Here is a 14,727-nt window from a genome sequence, read left to right as displayed (position 1 = left end):
CCCCCTCCTTAAGACACAATAGGCAGAGAGATATTTATTGAGGCCTCATTGGCAGCCCCCGTAATTACAGCTTTGCTATTCACATAGTTGTTTTGTTAGAAAGGGGACGTTGACTTTCTAGCTACAGGCATTTTCATGTCTCATGTCAACTCTTCATCATGTAATAAATACTACCACGTCTGACTAGGCATATATGACACGCATTCATGTGTTTTGTCTCAGGGAAGACCCCTCGGGGGTCCTCCCAGCCGCCGAATCACAAAAGCTTATCCCCGTTGAGAGGCTTTCAACAATTAACGAGCGGCGCGTCTGACTGGTAGAGTGGAAAACAACTGTCTGTCAGAGGGATGGAGATGGACTCACAGCCAAGAAGCTTCTCAGCCATCTGATGTCCTGATCCCCACTGTCTCCAGAACAGTCTAACAAGCCACCCCAGCACAGGGGAGGCCAAAGGTCAGGAGTCAGGTCGGGGGTCGTTATAGAGGCAGAACAGACACACATAAAACTGCAACAACCCACAGACGTGTCTTGCAGCAACAACAGATTATGAGACTATGATCGTCCTTTAAGATTCAAGACTTGACTGACTTATTCAAAGACTTGAGACTTGACTTCTGGCTCAATGACTTGAGACTCAACTCAGAGTCGTGCTCAATGACTTGAGACTTGTCCCAGAGTCATGGTCAATGACTTGAGAGACATAGGATGCCTTGAGAGACTTGAGTCTGACTCATCCTCAAATGCTTGAGACTTTACTCTGAATCATGCTCAAAGACTTGAGACTTTATTTATTTAACCTTTATTTAACTAGGCAAGTCAGTTAAGAACAAATTCTTATTTACAATGACGGCCTACCCCAGCCAAACACTAACCCGGAGGAAGCTGGGCCAATTGTGATGCCGCCCTATGGGACACCCAATCACGGCCGGTTGTAATACAGGCTGGAATCAAACCAGGGTCTGTAGTAATGCCTCTACCACTGAGATGCAGTGCCTTAGACGACTGTGCCACTCGGTTCAACTCTGGTTGACTATGGTTCGTGACTCTGGTTTGTGCTCAAAGACTTGACTCGAACTTGCCCTAAGTGACTTCTGGACAGGTCTGGCACAGTCTCACTGATTTGCAGTGCAAGATGATACATCTATCAGGACCAAACTCTCTCTTTATAGCGACACGTGTTTCGATGAATTGTGGCTATTATTGTGTCATAACTCAATGTACATGCTCTTTGTCTCTGAGACTTCGTGTACCATAGTGAAACAGGGTGGGCTTTGGACATCAACAGCATATATCCTCCCTGTTCCACCAACCTTTACTCCCATCTGTTTACTTTTTCTCAGCTAACCGCTGACAGATCCATTGTCGGGTTTCATTACAAGCGCATTGAGGAGAAGTCACAGGGTCTGGCGCCAGAAGCTGAAATGTTAGCTCTGAAAAAAGGTTGAGTGGGAGGTTGGAGGTTGGTGCTTTACATCCTTTATGACGTATGATGTCATGATCATCCTCCCTTGGCCTTTCATAGTCTGCAAGTCATCCCACCTGGTCAACCCCTCCATGAATGTTCCTCCATTTGGCTCTCATCACCCTTAATTCAGGACGGATGCTTCCACACCCTATCCCTGTACTGTACAGCACACACCGTCCATGCTGTACACAGACATAAAGGTTGTGCTTCCTTGAGCCTCAGCAAGGGAAGCATGGTAGAGGGGAAACATGGCGATAGTGGTTGATGTCATTTATGGGGTTATTGAGGGGAACAATGCATGTAAACTTTCCATCCGTCTTTATTTGTCCAGTTACACTCACTACTCCAACCTTAAATCCAAGCATATGTACAATGCTATAATTTGCACATAATATATGTATCAATGTCGAAAACACACACAAACTTTATATACAATTATAGCATTGTACAGTTTGATTGGTGCAGCCAGGCATAACCAATCAACCCCATGACCAGAGGGGTCCAGAGTCTGATCTACCACCATTATCACACTGAAGCAAAACATGCCCACCGCTTCTATAGCAACGAGGGAAAAATAAATTATGTCACCGCTATAAGTTACTGAAGAAAGGCACAGATATAAATACTCCAAGGCATTAATAGTATCTGCTTTCTACCAGACCAGAATAAAGCATCAGCAGCTGATGCTGTTGATGTAGCAGAGAATTAAATGTGTTTTTTTCTAATAAAGACAAGGTACAGTGGGTCAAAAAAAGTATTTAGTGCAAGTTCTCCCACTTAAAAAGATGAGAGGCCTGTAATTTTCATCATAGGTACACTTCAACTATGACAGACAAAATGAGAAGAAAAAAATCCAGAAAACACATTGTAGGATTTTTAATGAATTTATTTGCAAATTATGGTGGAAAATAAGTATTTGGTCACCTACAAACAAGCAAGATTTCTGGCTCTCACAGGCCTGTAACTTCTTCTTTAAGAGGCTCCTCTGTCCTCCACTCATTACCTGTATTAATGGCACCTGTTTGAACTTGTTATCAGTATAAAAGACACCTGTCCACAACCTCAAACAGTTACACTCCAAACTCCACTATGGCCAAGACCAAAGAGCAGTCAAAGGACACCAGAAACAAAATTGTAGACCTGCACCAGGCTGGGAAGACTGAATCTGCAATAGGTAAGCAGCTTGGTTTGAATAAATCAACTGTGGGAGCAATTATTAGGAAATGGAAGACATACAAGACCACTGATAATCTCCCTCGATCTGGGGCTCCACGCAAGATCTCACCCTGTGGGGTCAAAATGATCACAAGAACGGTGAGCAAAAATCCTACAACCACACGGGGGGACCTAGTGAAGGACCTGCAGAGAGCTGGGACCAAAGTAACAAAGCCTACCATCAGCAAGGGCATTGAAGATGAAATGTGGCTGGGTCTTTCAGCATGACAATGATCCCAAACACACCGCCCGGGCAACGAAGGAGTGGCTTCGTAAGAAGCATTTCAAGGTCCTGGAGTGGCCTAGCCAGTCTCCAGATCTCAACCCCATAGAAAATCTTTGGAGGGAGTTGAAAGTCCGTGTTGCCCAGCAACAGCCCCAAAACATCACTGCTCTAGAGGAGGTATGCATGGAGGAATGGGCCAAAATACCAGCAACAGTGTGTGAAAACCTTGTGAAGACTTACAGAAAACGTTTGACCTCTGTCATTGCCAACAAAGGGTATATAACAAAGTATTGAGATAAACTTTTGTTATTGACCAAATACTTATTTTCCACCATAATTTGCAAATAAATTCATTAAAAATCCTACAATGTGATCTTCTGGATTTTTGTTCTCATTTTGTCTGTCATCCATCTGTTTGTGTACCCATGATGAAAATTACAGGCCTCTCTCATCTTTTTAAGTGGGAGAACTTGCACAATTGGTGGCTGACTAAATACTTTTTTGTCCCACTGTACATCTGGGGCGTCCGGGAACACCATGCACAGCCAATCAAGGCGACAGCACTGCAGACAGGCACACAAACAGAGCCTCAGTCGTGACAATATTGTTAGTGGCAAATGACCTGTGTTCTGTTGGGCATTGCCTACCGTCTGTGAGGGGGGGTGTAAACCAGGTGCAGCCTATCATTCAATTAGCAACCAAGGGACAGAGGCGGGGAGAAGCCTCACCCAGCACTACATAAGGCCTTTTCAGAAGGAAGGAAGTGAGAAAATGGAATGAGGTGCAGAGAGATGCATCCCAATACTAAAAAAATAGACTATCCTGGATAGTAATGCAAATAGTTGTTGCTACATTATCTTGTCAGTAAACATGTTATCTTAACTCACATCTCTTTGCCTCATGCATACAGCTAATAACACAACAGTTGGTGTCAGCAGTGGGATCGAGCACTGCAGGTATAGTCACAACAAATGAAGAACTGACTACACACTTAGAAAAAAGGGTTCTTCGACCAGCTAACTTTAGCATATTCGCTAGCTAGCACAGCAAACTAATTCATTGTGATTGAATTATAATGTCAATATTAGCTACAGTGGTTAGCTAGCTTGGAGGTAGTATTTAGTGTTGTGTGCATTGTGTCTGTGCACTTAGCTAGCTACAATCCCATAGCCTACATTTCATTTGAAATATGACTGGCTCATGACATTTAATCATGTATTTACAGAGAAAATGCCCCATTTATTTTTGTTGTCTGTTGGCCTCCCCACGTGGGAGTTTCTGCTCTCTGATTGGCTCAAAGTGAAGTTATTGGCCACTGACGAGCATTGCGATTCTACAATTGCAAATGCCAGGTTCGTCGCTAGCGGGTCGGCACGCAGCGGGTACCATTTTTGTTCCAGCTAGAGAAAAAACATTTTTGGTTGCAGGTAGAACCCTTTTAGTTCAAAGTAGAACCCTTTTGGGTTCCATGTAGAACAATTTCTACAGAAGGTTCTACATAGAACCCAAAAGGGCTCTACCTGGAACCCAAAAGTGTTCTCCTATGGGAACAGCTAGCTAAACATTTGGCTATGGACTTGCACTGGCAGTATGGGATTATGGAGAGTGAATTAAATTGTTTCTTCGTCATCTTGCTAGGTAGTTAGCTGTGGCCATCTGGTTAGTATCAACAAGGGATTTCCACAAAATAGCAACATTAGAGCAGCTAGCAAGCTAACATTGGGTTCTAGACCGTTAACTAAGCAACACAGAAGGACATGCATTGCCAAACAACGCTACTGCCACCTTCTGGTTTGGAGTATTTTAACAAGGCTGAGTGGCTGACGACTTCAAGTTCTTTGCTGTGTGAACACAAAAGAGATTATACTAAGTACTGTCTGCAGTCAAACGTTTTACAATCCTTCCGGTGTCTCTGGGCTATTCGTCAGTGAGTGAGAGAAAGCGAGAGAGAGAGAGAGAGAGAGAGAGAGAGAGAGAGAGAGAGAGACGGAAAAAGGACGAAATAGAGAGACAGAGATAGAGAGAAACAGAGAGAGAGAGTGTGTATGTTTGCTTGTTCTGTGATTGATATTGAAGGTTAATCAGTGAGAGTGAGGGGTGTGTGCATAATAATATGTATTTGTGAGTGTATAGATGTCACCAGTGACATAACTACTCTGTATAACACATTCAAGCCAAACCAAACCAATCAAACGCACCCAATCAAAACACACCAAACCAATCAAACACATTGACTAGGCTAAAACTAGACTTTTAACATTATTTCCTTTCCGCAGTTTCAGGCTTCTCAACGATAACTCCACGGACGGCTACAAAACGACAACACATTTAAGCTTCAAGCAGCTCTCACTACTAGCCTACATGAGGATGGGACAACACCTTCGGCCCCTCGCGGTCATACACACTAACACCCAGGCAGAAACAACAACTAGTGTCCCCTCACATTGTGACAGCGTGACCTTAGGCTGGTGACCAGAGGTCAGACTCCATTCAACTCCTCGTATTGTATCCTTGCCAAAGGAAGTGGCGTTTACCCGCCCTCACGTTCTTCATGATTGCACTCCTTTGTCTGCCTATGAGCGTAATGGAGGCAAAAAAACTCAAACATGAACAAAGGTCTCGACAAGTAGACCACGCGCAGCTACGAGAAACCATGTTAACGGTTGATTGTAACGGACAGAACATTTTTGTGCGGCCATTGGCCAATGAACCGCAAGTGTCGCTCATGGTTCGTGGTTGCTCATTAGCTACACTGCTGGTAATTAGATCATATTCATATCGTCGACCTTGAGTTCATTATAATGAGAGAGAGGGGAAGGGGATTATGGGAAGGTGGCTGGCTGGCCCTTTGTGACATCATCCCCTGTAGTGGTTGGTTGGGGGAGTTGTTGATGATGATTGATGAGGGCAGTGTGTCATGTGACTTCCCATAAAGCACGGATGACTGTCAGGCCCTATTCCTAGAGGAGCTGACGCCATAGAATTACAATGGGTATAAAATACTTTACAATTCAAATCTATGTTCCGTGATGTGTGGTTTGGTGGCCATATTGGGTGTACTATTTGGACTGTTTGGTTAATTGATAGTTATCCCATCCTTATTCGGAAATTTGTTTGGATATGTGTTCTCTGTGGCCATTGCAAGGAATGTATAAATGTACACAATGTACAAATAGAATGAACTCACTGACAATTCGTAATATCACGTTCACCAAATCAGCATGATACTGTGAAAAGCTGTGAAGTTCATTAACCGTATTCATGATGATTATTTTCCCATTGCTCATGTACCTCTGCTTTCATTTCACAAAGCCGAGGTTTCATGTCTTGTGGACACGTGCAACTTTTTTCAGCCTTTTTATAACATTCTTCTCCTGAGCTTTCAAAAGAAGTCCCTGTATACAAGTACCAGCACAGCGAGCAGAAACCTCTGGAAAAGACCAGCTCACACTGTAAACCAGTGGTTCTCAAACCTCTCCTCGGGGAACCCCAGTCGTTCCATGTATTTAATCTATTCCAGAGTTAGCACAACTGAGTCAACTTACCAACTAATCATCAACCCTGAATGTGAATCGGGTGAGCTAGTTCAAGGCTACAACAAAGATATGAAACGTCTGGGGGTCACAGAGGAGAGGTTTGAGAACCACAGCTGTAAACAGTTGGGTCGGGCAACAATTCACCGGAGTGACAGAGACACCTACTGGACATACCAGGTCACACAACTCTATCTCAGCTGGTTCCAATGTATCGTCCAACTCACACCAAAACCTGAAGCACCTACTTCCTCATGTTAACCCAAGCAATAGAAGATATGTAGATAGTTAACTTGTGTAAATTATGCTTAGGAGCTATTTAAGTTGTGATGGTCACATAGCCTACAAACTAAAAACTATATTTGTGAAACCCCACGAATGCATAATAATTTCATACAGCCATCCTTTTCAAGTCGTCTCCTACAATGCACTCATTTTTGAAGGCAGTGCAACGGCAGTGAGTACAGTTCTGTCTCAGTGAATTGGAGGACTCCCCAGTTTCCCCCAGTGGTCCGAGCTGGGCTGTCTGCCAACGGGGGCTTAGGTCCACAGGCTTGGCTGTCTAACCTGTTGGCATAGCAACGCTCTCGCAAAGGGGGCAGCAGAGGACACAGAGTGTGTGATTTGTTTTATAGGGGCTACTCTAAAGTTTATGTTCACACTATACTGTACATAGGCTGCCATTCCTGAAGTCAGACGTACTAGTACTAGGCAACGTGCGTGCACACACACACTCACAAATACAAACACATATATCTGTTTTCGAGAACACTCAGTCTCATAACCAAAAGTTTACTAAGGGTCACAGACAGCAGTGTCAATCTCCGGTTCCTGTGTCAAATTACAAACACATTATAAGTGGGGGGTCCTACAGTGCTTCCTGTAACACAGACGCACGCGTGCACACACAAGCATGCATCCACGCATGCACGCACACACACAGCAATACTTTGGTTGCACAGAGAGAGACTGATCTGGCTGGGGTGAATGGGTGTGCTTGGCCGCACAATAAGACTGATCTGGCTGGGGTGAATGGGTGTGCAAGGCCGCACAATGAGACTGATCTGGCTGGGGTGAATGGGTGTGCTTGGCCGCACAATAAGACTGATCTGGCTAGGGTGAATGGGTGTGCTTGGCCGCACAATAAGACTGATCTGGCTGGGGTGAATGGGTGTGCTTGGCCGCACAATAAGACTGATCTGGCTGGGGTGAATGGGTGTGCTTGGCCGCACAATCAGACTGATCTGGCTGGGGTGAATGGGTGTGCTTGGCCGCACAATAAGACTGATCTGGCTGGGGTGAATGGGTGTGCTTGGCCGCACAATAAGACTGATCTGGCTGGGGTGAATGGGTGTGCTTGGCCGCACAATCAGACTGATCTGGCTGGGGTGAATGGGTGTGCTTGGCCGCACAATCAGACTGATCTGGCTGGGGTGAATGGGTGTGCTTGGCCGCACAATAAGACTGATCTGGCTGGGGTGAATGGGTGTGCTTGGCCGCACAATGAGACTGATCTGGCTGGGGTGAATGGGTGTGCTTGGCCGCACAATGAGACTGATCTGGCTGGGGTGAATGGGTGTGCTTGGCCGCACAATGAGACGGATCTGGCTGGGGTGAATGGGTGTGCTTGGCCGCACAATGAGACTGATCTGGCTGGGGTGAATGTGTGTGCTTGGCCGCACAATGAGACTGATCTGGCTGACAAATCGTATGAAAGAGAAGGAAAGCAGAAAGAGCCACAGTCTGTAAGATTTCTACTAATTTTAACTAATGAAATAGCCTACACCCCTTGATTTGGAAAAATATGACTTCAAAATAGCTTCATAATCAGATTAGTACAGCTGTCTTATTGAGTCATGCTTAAAAATGAAGACCTACTACTGCATTCATGTTTTTGTTGTCATAGGAGGCTTGCAGAGTGTAGCTTTAAAGACTAAAGGAACAAAGAGAAACAGAGATTGGAAGTGTAGCTAATCGAGGACATGAAGTTTCTGAAAATGTACAAAGTGTCTATCTATCGATCCCTCCCGGATACATTCCAACGCAGCATCTGTCACTCTACCCTCTTATCTGTTATTTATTGACCTGGCTCTAGCTCAAGCCCAGCGAGACTTCACAATCTCACACCTACAACTCTCTCCAGCCCATTTGTTCCCATTCAGACTGCCAGAGAATGAGATCTAAACTGAAACTGCTTCCCAGTTCCAACACTGAGTTAGCCTAACATTAGCACCACAAGTTAAAGGTGTACTTTACCATAATGAGGCCTCAAGATGTGGGAATATCCAGCCTGGTCTCAGAGCATTACGTATTATTCTGATGCAAAACGTACGATATGGTATGAATTCTAACGTTAGCTAGGCTAAGGGTTAGGGGTCAGGGTTAAGCTTAGTGTTAAGTTTAGGAGTTAGATTAAAGGGTTAGGGGAAGGGTTAGCTAACTTGTTAAGTAGTTTCAAAGTAGCTAAAAAGCACTAAGTAGTTGAAAAGTTTCTAAAATGCTAAAGTTGTCCGTGATGACATTCAAACTTGCAACCTTATGATCGCTAGAAGTTTGCTTTATACGCCCACCCAAACAACCACCCTACTTAATTAACCATCTGTCTTAGTAACCATACCAAACGTAACATACAGGATTTACATTTACATCTAGTCTATGAGACCAGGCTGGTTATCCAATGTTGCAGTGCTGCACCCGCTAATGTCTTGTGGCCATTAAATACAAGTCCTCCAGGTAATAGTGAAAGGAAGATCTGGGTAAAATGCATTTGAGGAGCTCCAAGGTAATCGGACCAATGTACAATGCATTAAGATGAATAAATAAGTCATAGAGGAATACACTGTAACTAGGTGAAACACAGAGAGAGAGAGAGAGAGACAGACAGACACCCGGGAGAGTTCAAACAGTAAGCAGTAACAAACAAAAAACAGATATACTGACAAAAATCACAGTCAAACAAAATATTTTATGAAAAGATGGATTCAACTTTATATTATGGACCAAAACCTTGAATTTACTTGATAATAAAGTAATTACATAGGTTGGTAGTGCAACTACATCGTAGGTACATGTTGTAAATAGTTTCATATCACCAAACTCGTGGAACTGGTGTGGTAGTGCCGCTCCAGGCCTGGAGTTGGAGAACTCTGCAGTAAGGGAACAGCACAACAACCTACTCCTTCTGCGACCCCCAGAATCGGACCAACAAACAAACCAACGACGGCCCCCCACGGCCCCCCAGTGCTCACGACTTCGGACCTTCCCAAAACACGTGCAACAAATGGAGCCTCCAGGGCCGGAATCTCAATGGATTTTGAATGCCTTAGGAGGTGAAATGGAACAGTATTACTCTGTGGCCAACAGGTCATATGACATGGATGGAGTGTGAGAGGATGATGAGGTTGGGTCTAATGCGCTTATGTGACTTCCTCTCCTCGTCTCCTACACGTGTTGCCTTTGGATTGATTCCTTCTTGTAAATGTTTTGTGACATTCCATCATATCACGGGCTCCCGAGTGGTACACCGGTCTACGGCACTGTATCTCAGTGCTAGAGGTGTCACTACAGACCCTGGTTCGATTCCAGGCTGTATCACAACCGGATGTGATTTGGAGTCCCATAGGGCTGGACACAATTGGCCCAGTATTGTCCGGGTTTGGCCGGTGTAGGCCATCATTGTAAATAAGAATTTGTTCTTAACTGACTTGCCAAGTTAAATAGCGGTTAGAGCATTGGGCCAGTAACCGAAAGTTGGCTTGTTCAAATACAAGGTGAAAAGTCTGTCGATGTGACCTCGAGAAAGGCACTTGACCCTAATTTGTTCCAGGGGCGTCATACTACTATGGCTGTAAAACTGCATATATCTGGTGTATGTGACAAAACATTTGATTTGATTTGTATTTTTTAGTGTAGAGGAAATGTGGTGGAGGATAACTTCCTTAATACCCTCATAACCTCCCTCATTGGCTTTGTTAACATAGTGTGACTGCCATTTACAGGATCATTTCTGCTAAAGCACAGAAAAACGCCACATCAACATTTTAGAGCATCTCAGGATGAAATGTTTTTCAGGATTTAGTATGGGGAACACACACATTCTATCTCTCACACATACACAGTACTCTAGACTATTTTATAACAAGCTTTTCTGACCCATCATGTTGAGGAAGGGGGGTGGGCAGTGCTGTGTACTACACCATCCCATGTCCCCCGCACTGCCCTCGTTCTGCATGCCATGACAGATGTACAAAAGACATGGCCTTGTGCCAGGCCCTAATCTCTTTTGTAAAGACCATACAATGATGATCCCCTGCCTGGGGAAGTTATTTGAATAGTGCATTATTATGGTAATTCATTCCAAACCATTCTAGCAACTGCGTCCTAGCAGGTTGTTTATCTTAGTTTTTATTCTGAATGCTGTTTTTGCATTTACCGTGAGAAAGTAAATAAATAGGGCTTATATATAGCGATCAGGCTTTGTCTCTTTAAATGTCTGTCCGGGTAGCCTAGAACTTCAACTAGAGCAACAGATGGAAAAAAACGGATTACTTCACCTTTGCCAAAAATAACTTAAAGCAAACTATAAGTATTTTGTTACCTGTGTATCCAGCATCATCATCATCATCTTCTTCTTGGATTCATATCCCCTTCCTTTTCTTTTCCTGGCAAATCTCGACGCGTCGTGAGGCACTCCTACAATAAAACTCTCCACATTTCGAGCGAAACAGCCAAAAACTCACTGACAGCGCACTTGAAACGTGTCGAATTCCCCGTGACTGTAGTAGCCTAGTGCTCGTGGCTTGTACAGTGCAATATCCTCGGAATACAACAGCGGTGTACAGATGTGTCATCAATTCCACCTCTGTTGATGGCACTCACTAAAAATCAGACTGTAAGCATTAAAAAAGCTTATCGCACTTGAAAGTTAGACTAATGGCCGAGTAAGAAAAATATCCTCAGTAATGGAAAATACACTTGTTTCAAATCAAGTGGGCCACATATGGTTTCTATTCAGGGTGATAAACCCGCAGTCCGATTTTTTATCCAGAAATTTGTGGCGGAGCTTGGACAAATAACATTGAGAAAAATAGAAAAATAGATCACAGTGGGACAATATTAGAATAAAAAACAAACGGCCTTCACTTCATGCATGGATAGGCCACATATTCAAATGACAGTTATATGCTGTATCTATATTTACATTTTAGTAATGTATCTGACGCTATTATTTAGAGCCACTTACAGGACCAATTAAGGTTACGTGCCTTGCTCAAGGGCACATCGACAGATGTTTCACCTAGTCGCCTCGGGGATTCGAACCAGCGACTTTTCTGTTACTGGTACCTGCCCCCCTATCTGTGTGAAACGGGATGTTTGCTTGGTTCGAAAAATAACTCTTGATTATATCGAGGTTGCGCCCTTTAAATTCTCAATTAGATTAATTTCATTTGACACTTGGAGACCAAGTGGAATGGATACGATCCCGATAGACACAATAATTCAATGTTGGCCTTGAAAGAAATATGTAAAAGTCAGTTACATTATGAAATATGAATTTAAAAAACGGCATAGGGCTATAAATCAGCGATATCAATGTACAATTCAATTGATATTCTCTCGCAGCCACTCCACCTCATAACATGATGCTGAAGGCACAGATGGATGACAGGGCGATTCCGATTTCTGGGTCATCTTTTCCTATTGCATTTTTCCCGACAAGATGCCATCACATTTTATGATTTTGTTTTGGATATGATCCAACCATTAGCCTATAGTCATTATAATCATACAATTAATAAGCCCAACATGTATTTTCAGAGCTGGGTGCCCATGTCGATATATGTATATCCAGAGGCTCCCGTTTCTATAATTATCCCAGTGTCTCCTTCATCAAAATATTCTCCTGACACAAAATGGATGGTCTCTCCAATGTCTTGCTTTTTCATATTCTTCTCTGAGCAGACTCCTTCGGGATGTGTGGAATCGTTGTCATATCCCTCCTTCATATGCCTCTGAGGTGTTGGCTGTTCCGTTGAGAAAAAAATACTAACCCCATAAATAGCATGGTGAGAAGCGAGTCCTGTCTTAGCCAAGCAGACGCATTTAAATACAGAACGAGAAAGGTGGACATGTACAAGTAAACGACATGTACAAGTAAACGAAAAATCACTGGCATCCACAACGCACGATGTTAGCAAATGAAATTGGAATGCTTCTGTACCCACGAGCTGTTATTGACGAGGCTGGGATGCCTGTGTCTTGGGCTTTACCTCAATTTCGCAGCATACCCTGCCCCGGAGCGGATTGTCATTTCTGAGCCCCGAAGCAAGCATAAAATCATTAATTCTCAAAATTGTCCCAGTGTTGTTCCTTGGTGTAGTCCCTGTCGGGCAGAATAATCAGTCGCGCTCCCCGCCAGCCGGTTGTCGATGAGATGAAGAACAGAGGGAATACGGACAAACCTCACGACCCACTCGCGCTGAATTCTGCGTGCGCAGCCAGCCAGGGCAGATTTGACCTCAATCTGAAATAGCTACATTACAGACATGAATATAATCTATATTGGGTGCCTGCTGTAGTCTAGTGTAGCTGTCACCAAAAACTCAAAGCCGGCATTAAAAACTAATGTGATCATATAGCCTAGTATGGGGCCTTCGTAACATCATATGATAGGCTAGACTGGTGTGCAAATGTATCGTATATAAAATGTAGTCTATTTAGTCAAATACAATACTGTGCCACACACTGGCCCTATGTTTGTCAAATAACTAACATTTATTTTACGGAAATTATAAATAGTTATATTCCTCTCTTTAAAGCCCTTGGTGTTTAGCTCGTGTGAGAGACAGGTAGAATATACAGAATATTCCCGTGATTGCCTGGTCTGGCAGATGCGACAAGACTCCTCGTAACCCGCTACTATTTCGGCTTTCCCAAGTCAAACACAAGACTGATATTTTGTAAGATTGACAAATTCAACATGGGCCTACTATAAAACGTTGACAACAACCTATCATCGGTTACAGAGGAAAAATAATCATGGGCACCAAGTGGTCTATGGTGCAAGTAAGGGAGGGGTTTCCATGGAAACAAGCTGCTGAAAGCTCAGTACCAAACCAAGTTTAATAACCAGTGATGCTGTACCACTATGTGGCAGGATTTCTAAATTCTGGAAGTCATTGTATATTTTTACCAATCATTCAACCATAGTCCCATCATCAAGGTTCAGATATTTATACAAAATAGCCTAAGTATTTGAATCATCATTACAAATGTAGCCGTGATTGAATTAAATTAAAGTAATACTTTTTCAAGACAGGTCAAAAGCAGAACATCAATAGTGAAAATGTCCGATACAATTGACAGAATCTCACAATTATTTAATTGAAACCATCATTGAAATATTTATTGTTCAGTTGCAAACACTGTAAACACCAGTATAGAACTCCAATACTAAGATACTGTATATACCCATACAAAAATGTAGTCATGCAAAAAAACAAGAGTGTCATACAGACAGACACGCATACACACGCAGCATACACTTATGCATACGAACAAGCACACATGGTTCATATAGAGTTCAACTGTTTCAGGATGAAAATACATAGAGCAGAGTACACATGAAAAATAACTTATCAGATGTGGACGCTTCATATCCCAGCTCGAAAAGGCTACTTCAGTTTACAACGTCCCTTAGACCAATGCTGCCCATGGTTAATATTTAACATGGTAGCAATACAAATGTTACATAGTAGCAATAAGATAACCATTAGAAAGAGAGAGTAAAGATTGATGTTAATAACCAAAGACGGGTGTTTTCCGCCACACAAATATATTAATTAGGAGAAAAGTTATTTATCTGCTAGACATTCATTCTGACCCGCTTTCTCACCATCCCACCCTTGTGTGACTGTCCTTGTCTATCAGTGTTTTGTTACTTGTCATGTTTGTTTGTGGACCCAGGATGAATAGCTGCTGCCTCTGCAAAAGCGAATGGGGATCCCAACCCCCCCCCCCAAAAAAATACAGCACAATGTAAACAAAAAAGACAAATCATTCTTTCTTGCATTTGTTGTTCAGGCACATGAGATGAGTAGAAAAAAAAGCAACAACAAAAAGTACTGCTACACCTTTACAGATTTGTAGAGCACTCCCTACTAGGGTTTTGAGGTCAATTTATGACGTGAATTGAGTGAATTAAATTGGAATTCATGGTTTAGTCCTTTCAGCTCTGTGAACACGAGGTCGGAGCTAGGGCAAGGCGCTAACACGTTTTGCATGTCAGC

General features: G+C 43.2%; 1 protein-coding gene across 1 annotated transcript in view; it reads right to left on the bottom strand.

The window, feature by feature from the left end:
* The window catches only part of LOC115119137 (ral guanine nucleotide dissociation stimulator-like), a 99,831-nt gene extending 86,942 nt beyond the window's left edge, over positions 1 to 12,889 (bottom strand). Inside the window, exon 1 of the mRNA XM_029647903.2 lies at positions 11,037 to 12,889. Coding sequence (XP_029503763.1) covers positions 11,037 to 11,063 — 27 coding nt within the window. The 5' untranslated portion in view covers positions 11,064 to 12,889. The remainder of the gene's footprint in view (positions 1 to 11,036) is intronic.
* Positions 12,890 to 14,727: the final 1,838 nt, after the last annotated feature.

This window comes from Oncorhynchus nerka, linkage group LG4 (genome assembly GCF_034236695.1).
Source record: "Oncorhynchus nerka isolate Pitt River linkage group LG4, Oner_Uvic_2.0, whole genome shotgun sequence".
Taxonomy (NCBI): Eukaryota; Metazoa; Chordata; class Actinopteri; order Salmoniformes; family Salmonidae; genus Oncorhynchus; species Oncorhynchus nerka.
The sequence above is the reverse complement of the archived record's forward strand: the minus strand, read 5'-3'. Positions and strand labels throughout refer to the sequence as shown.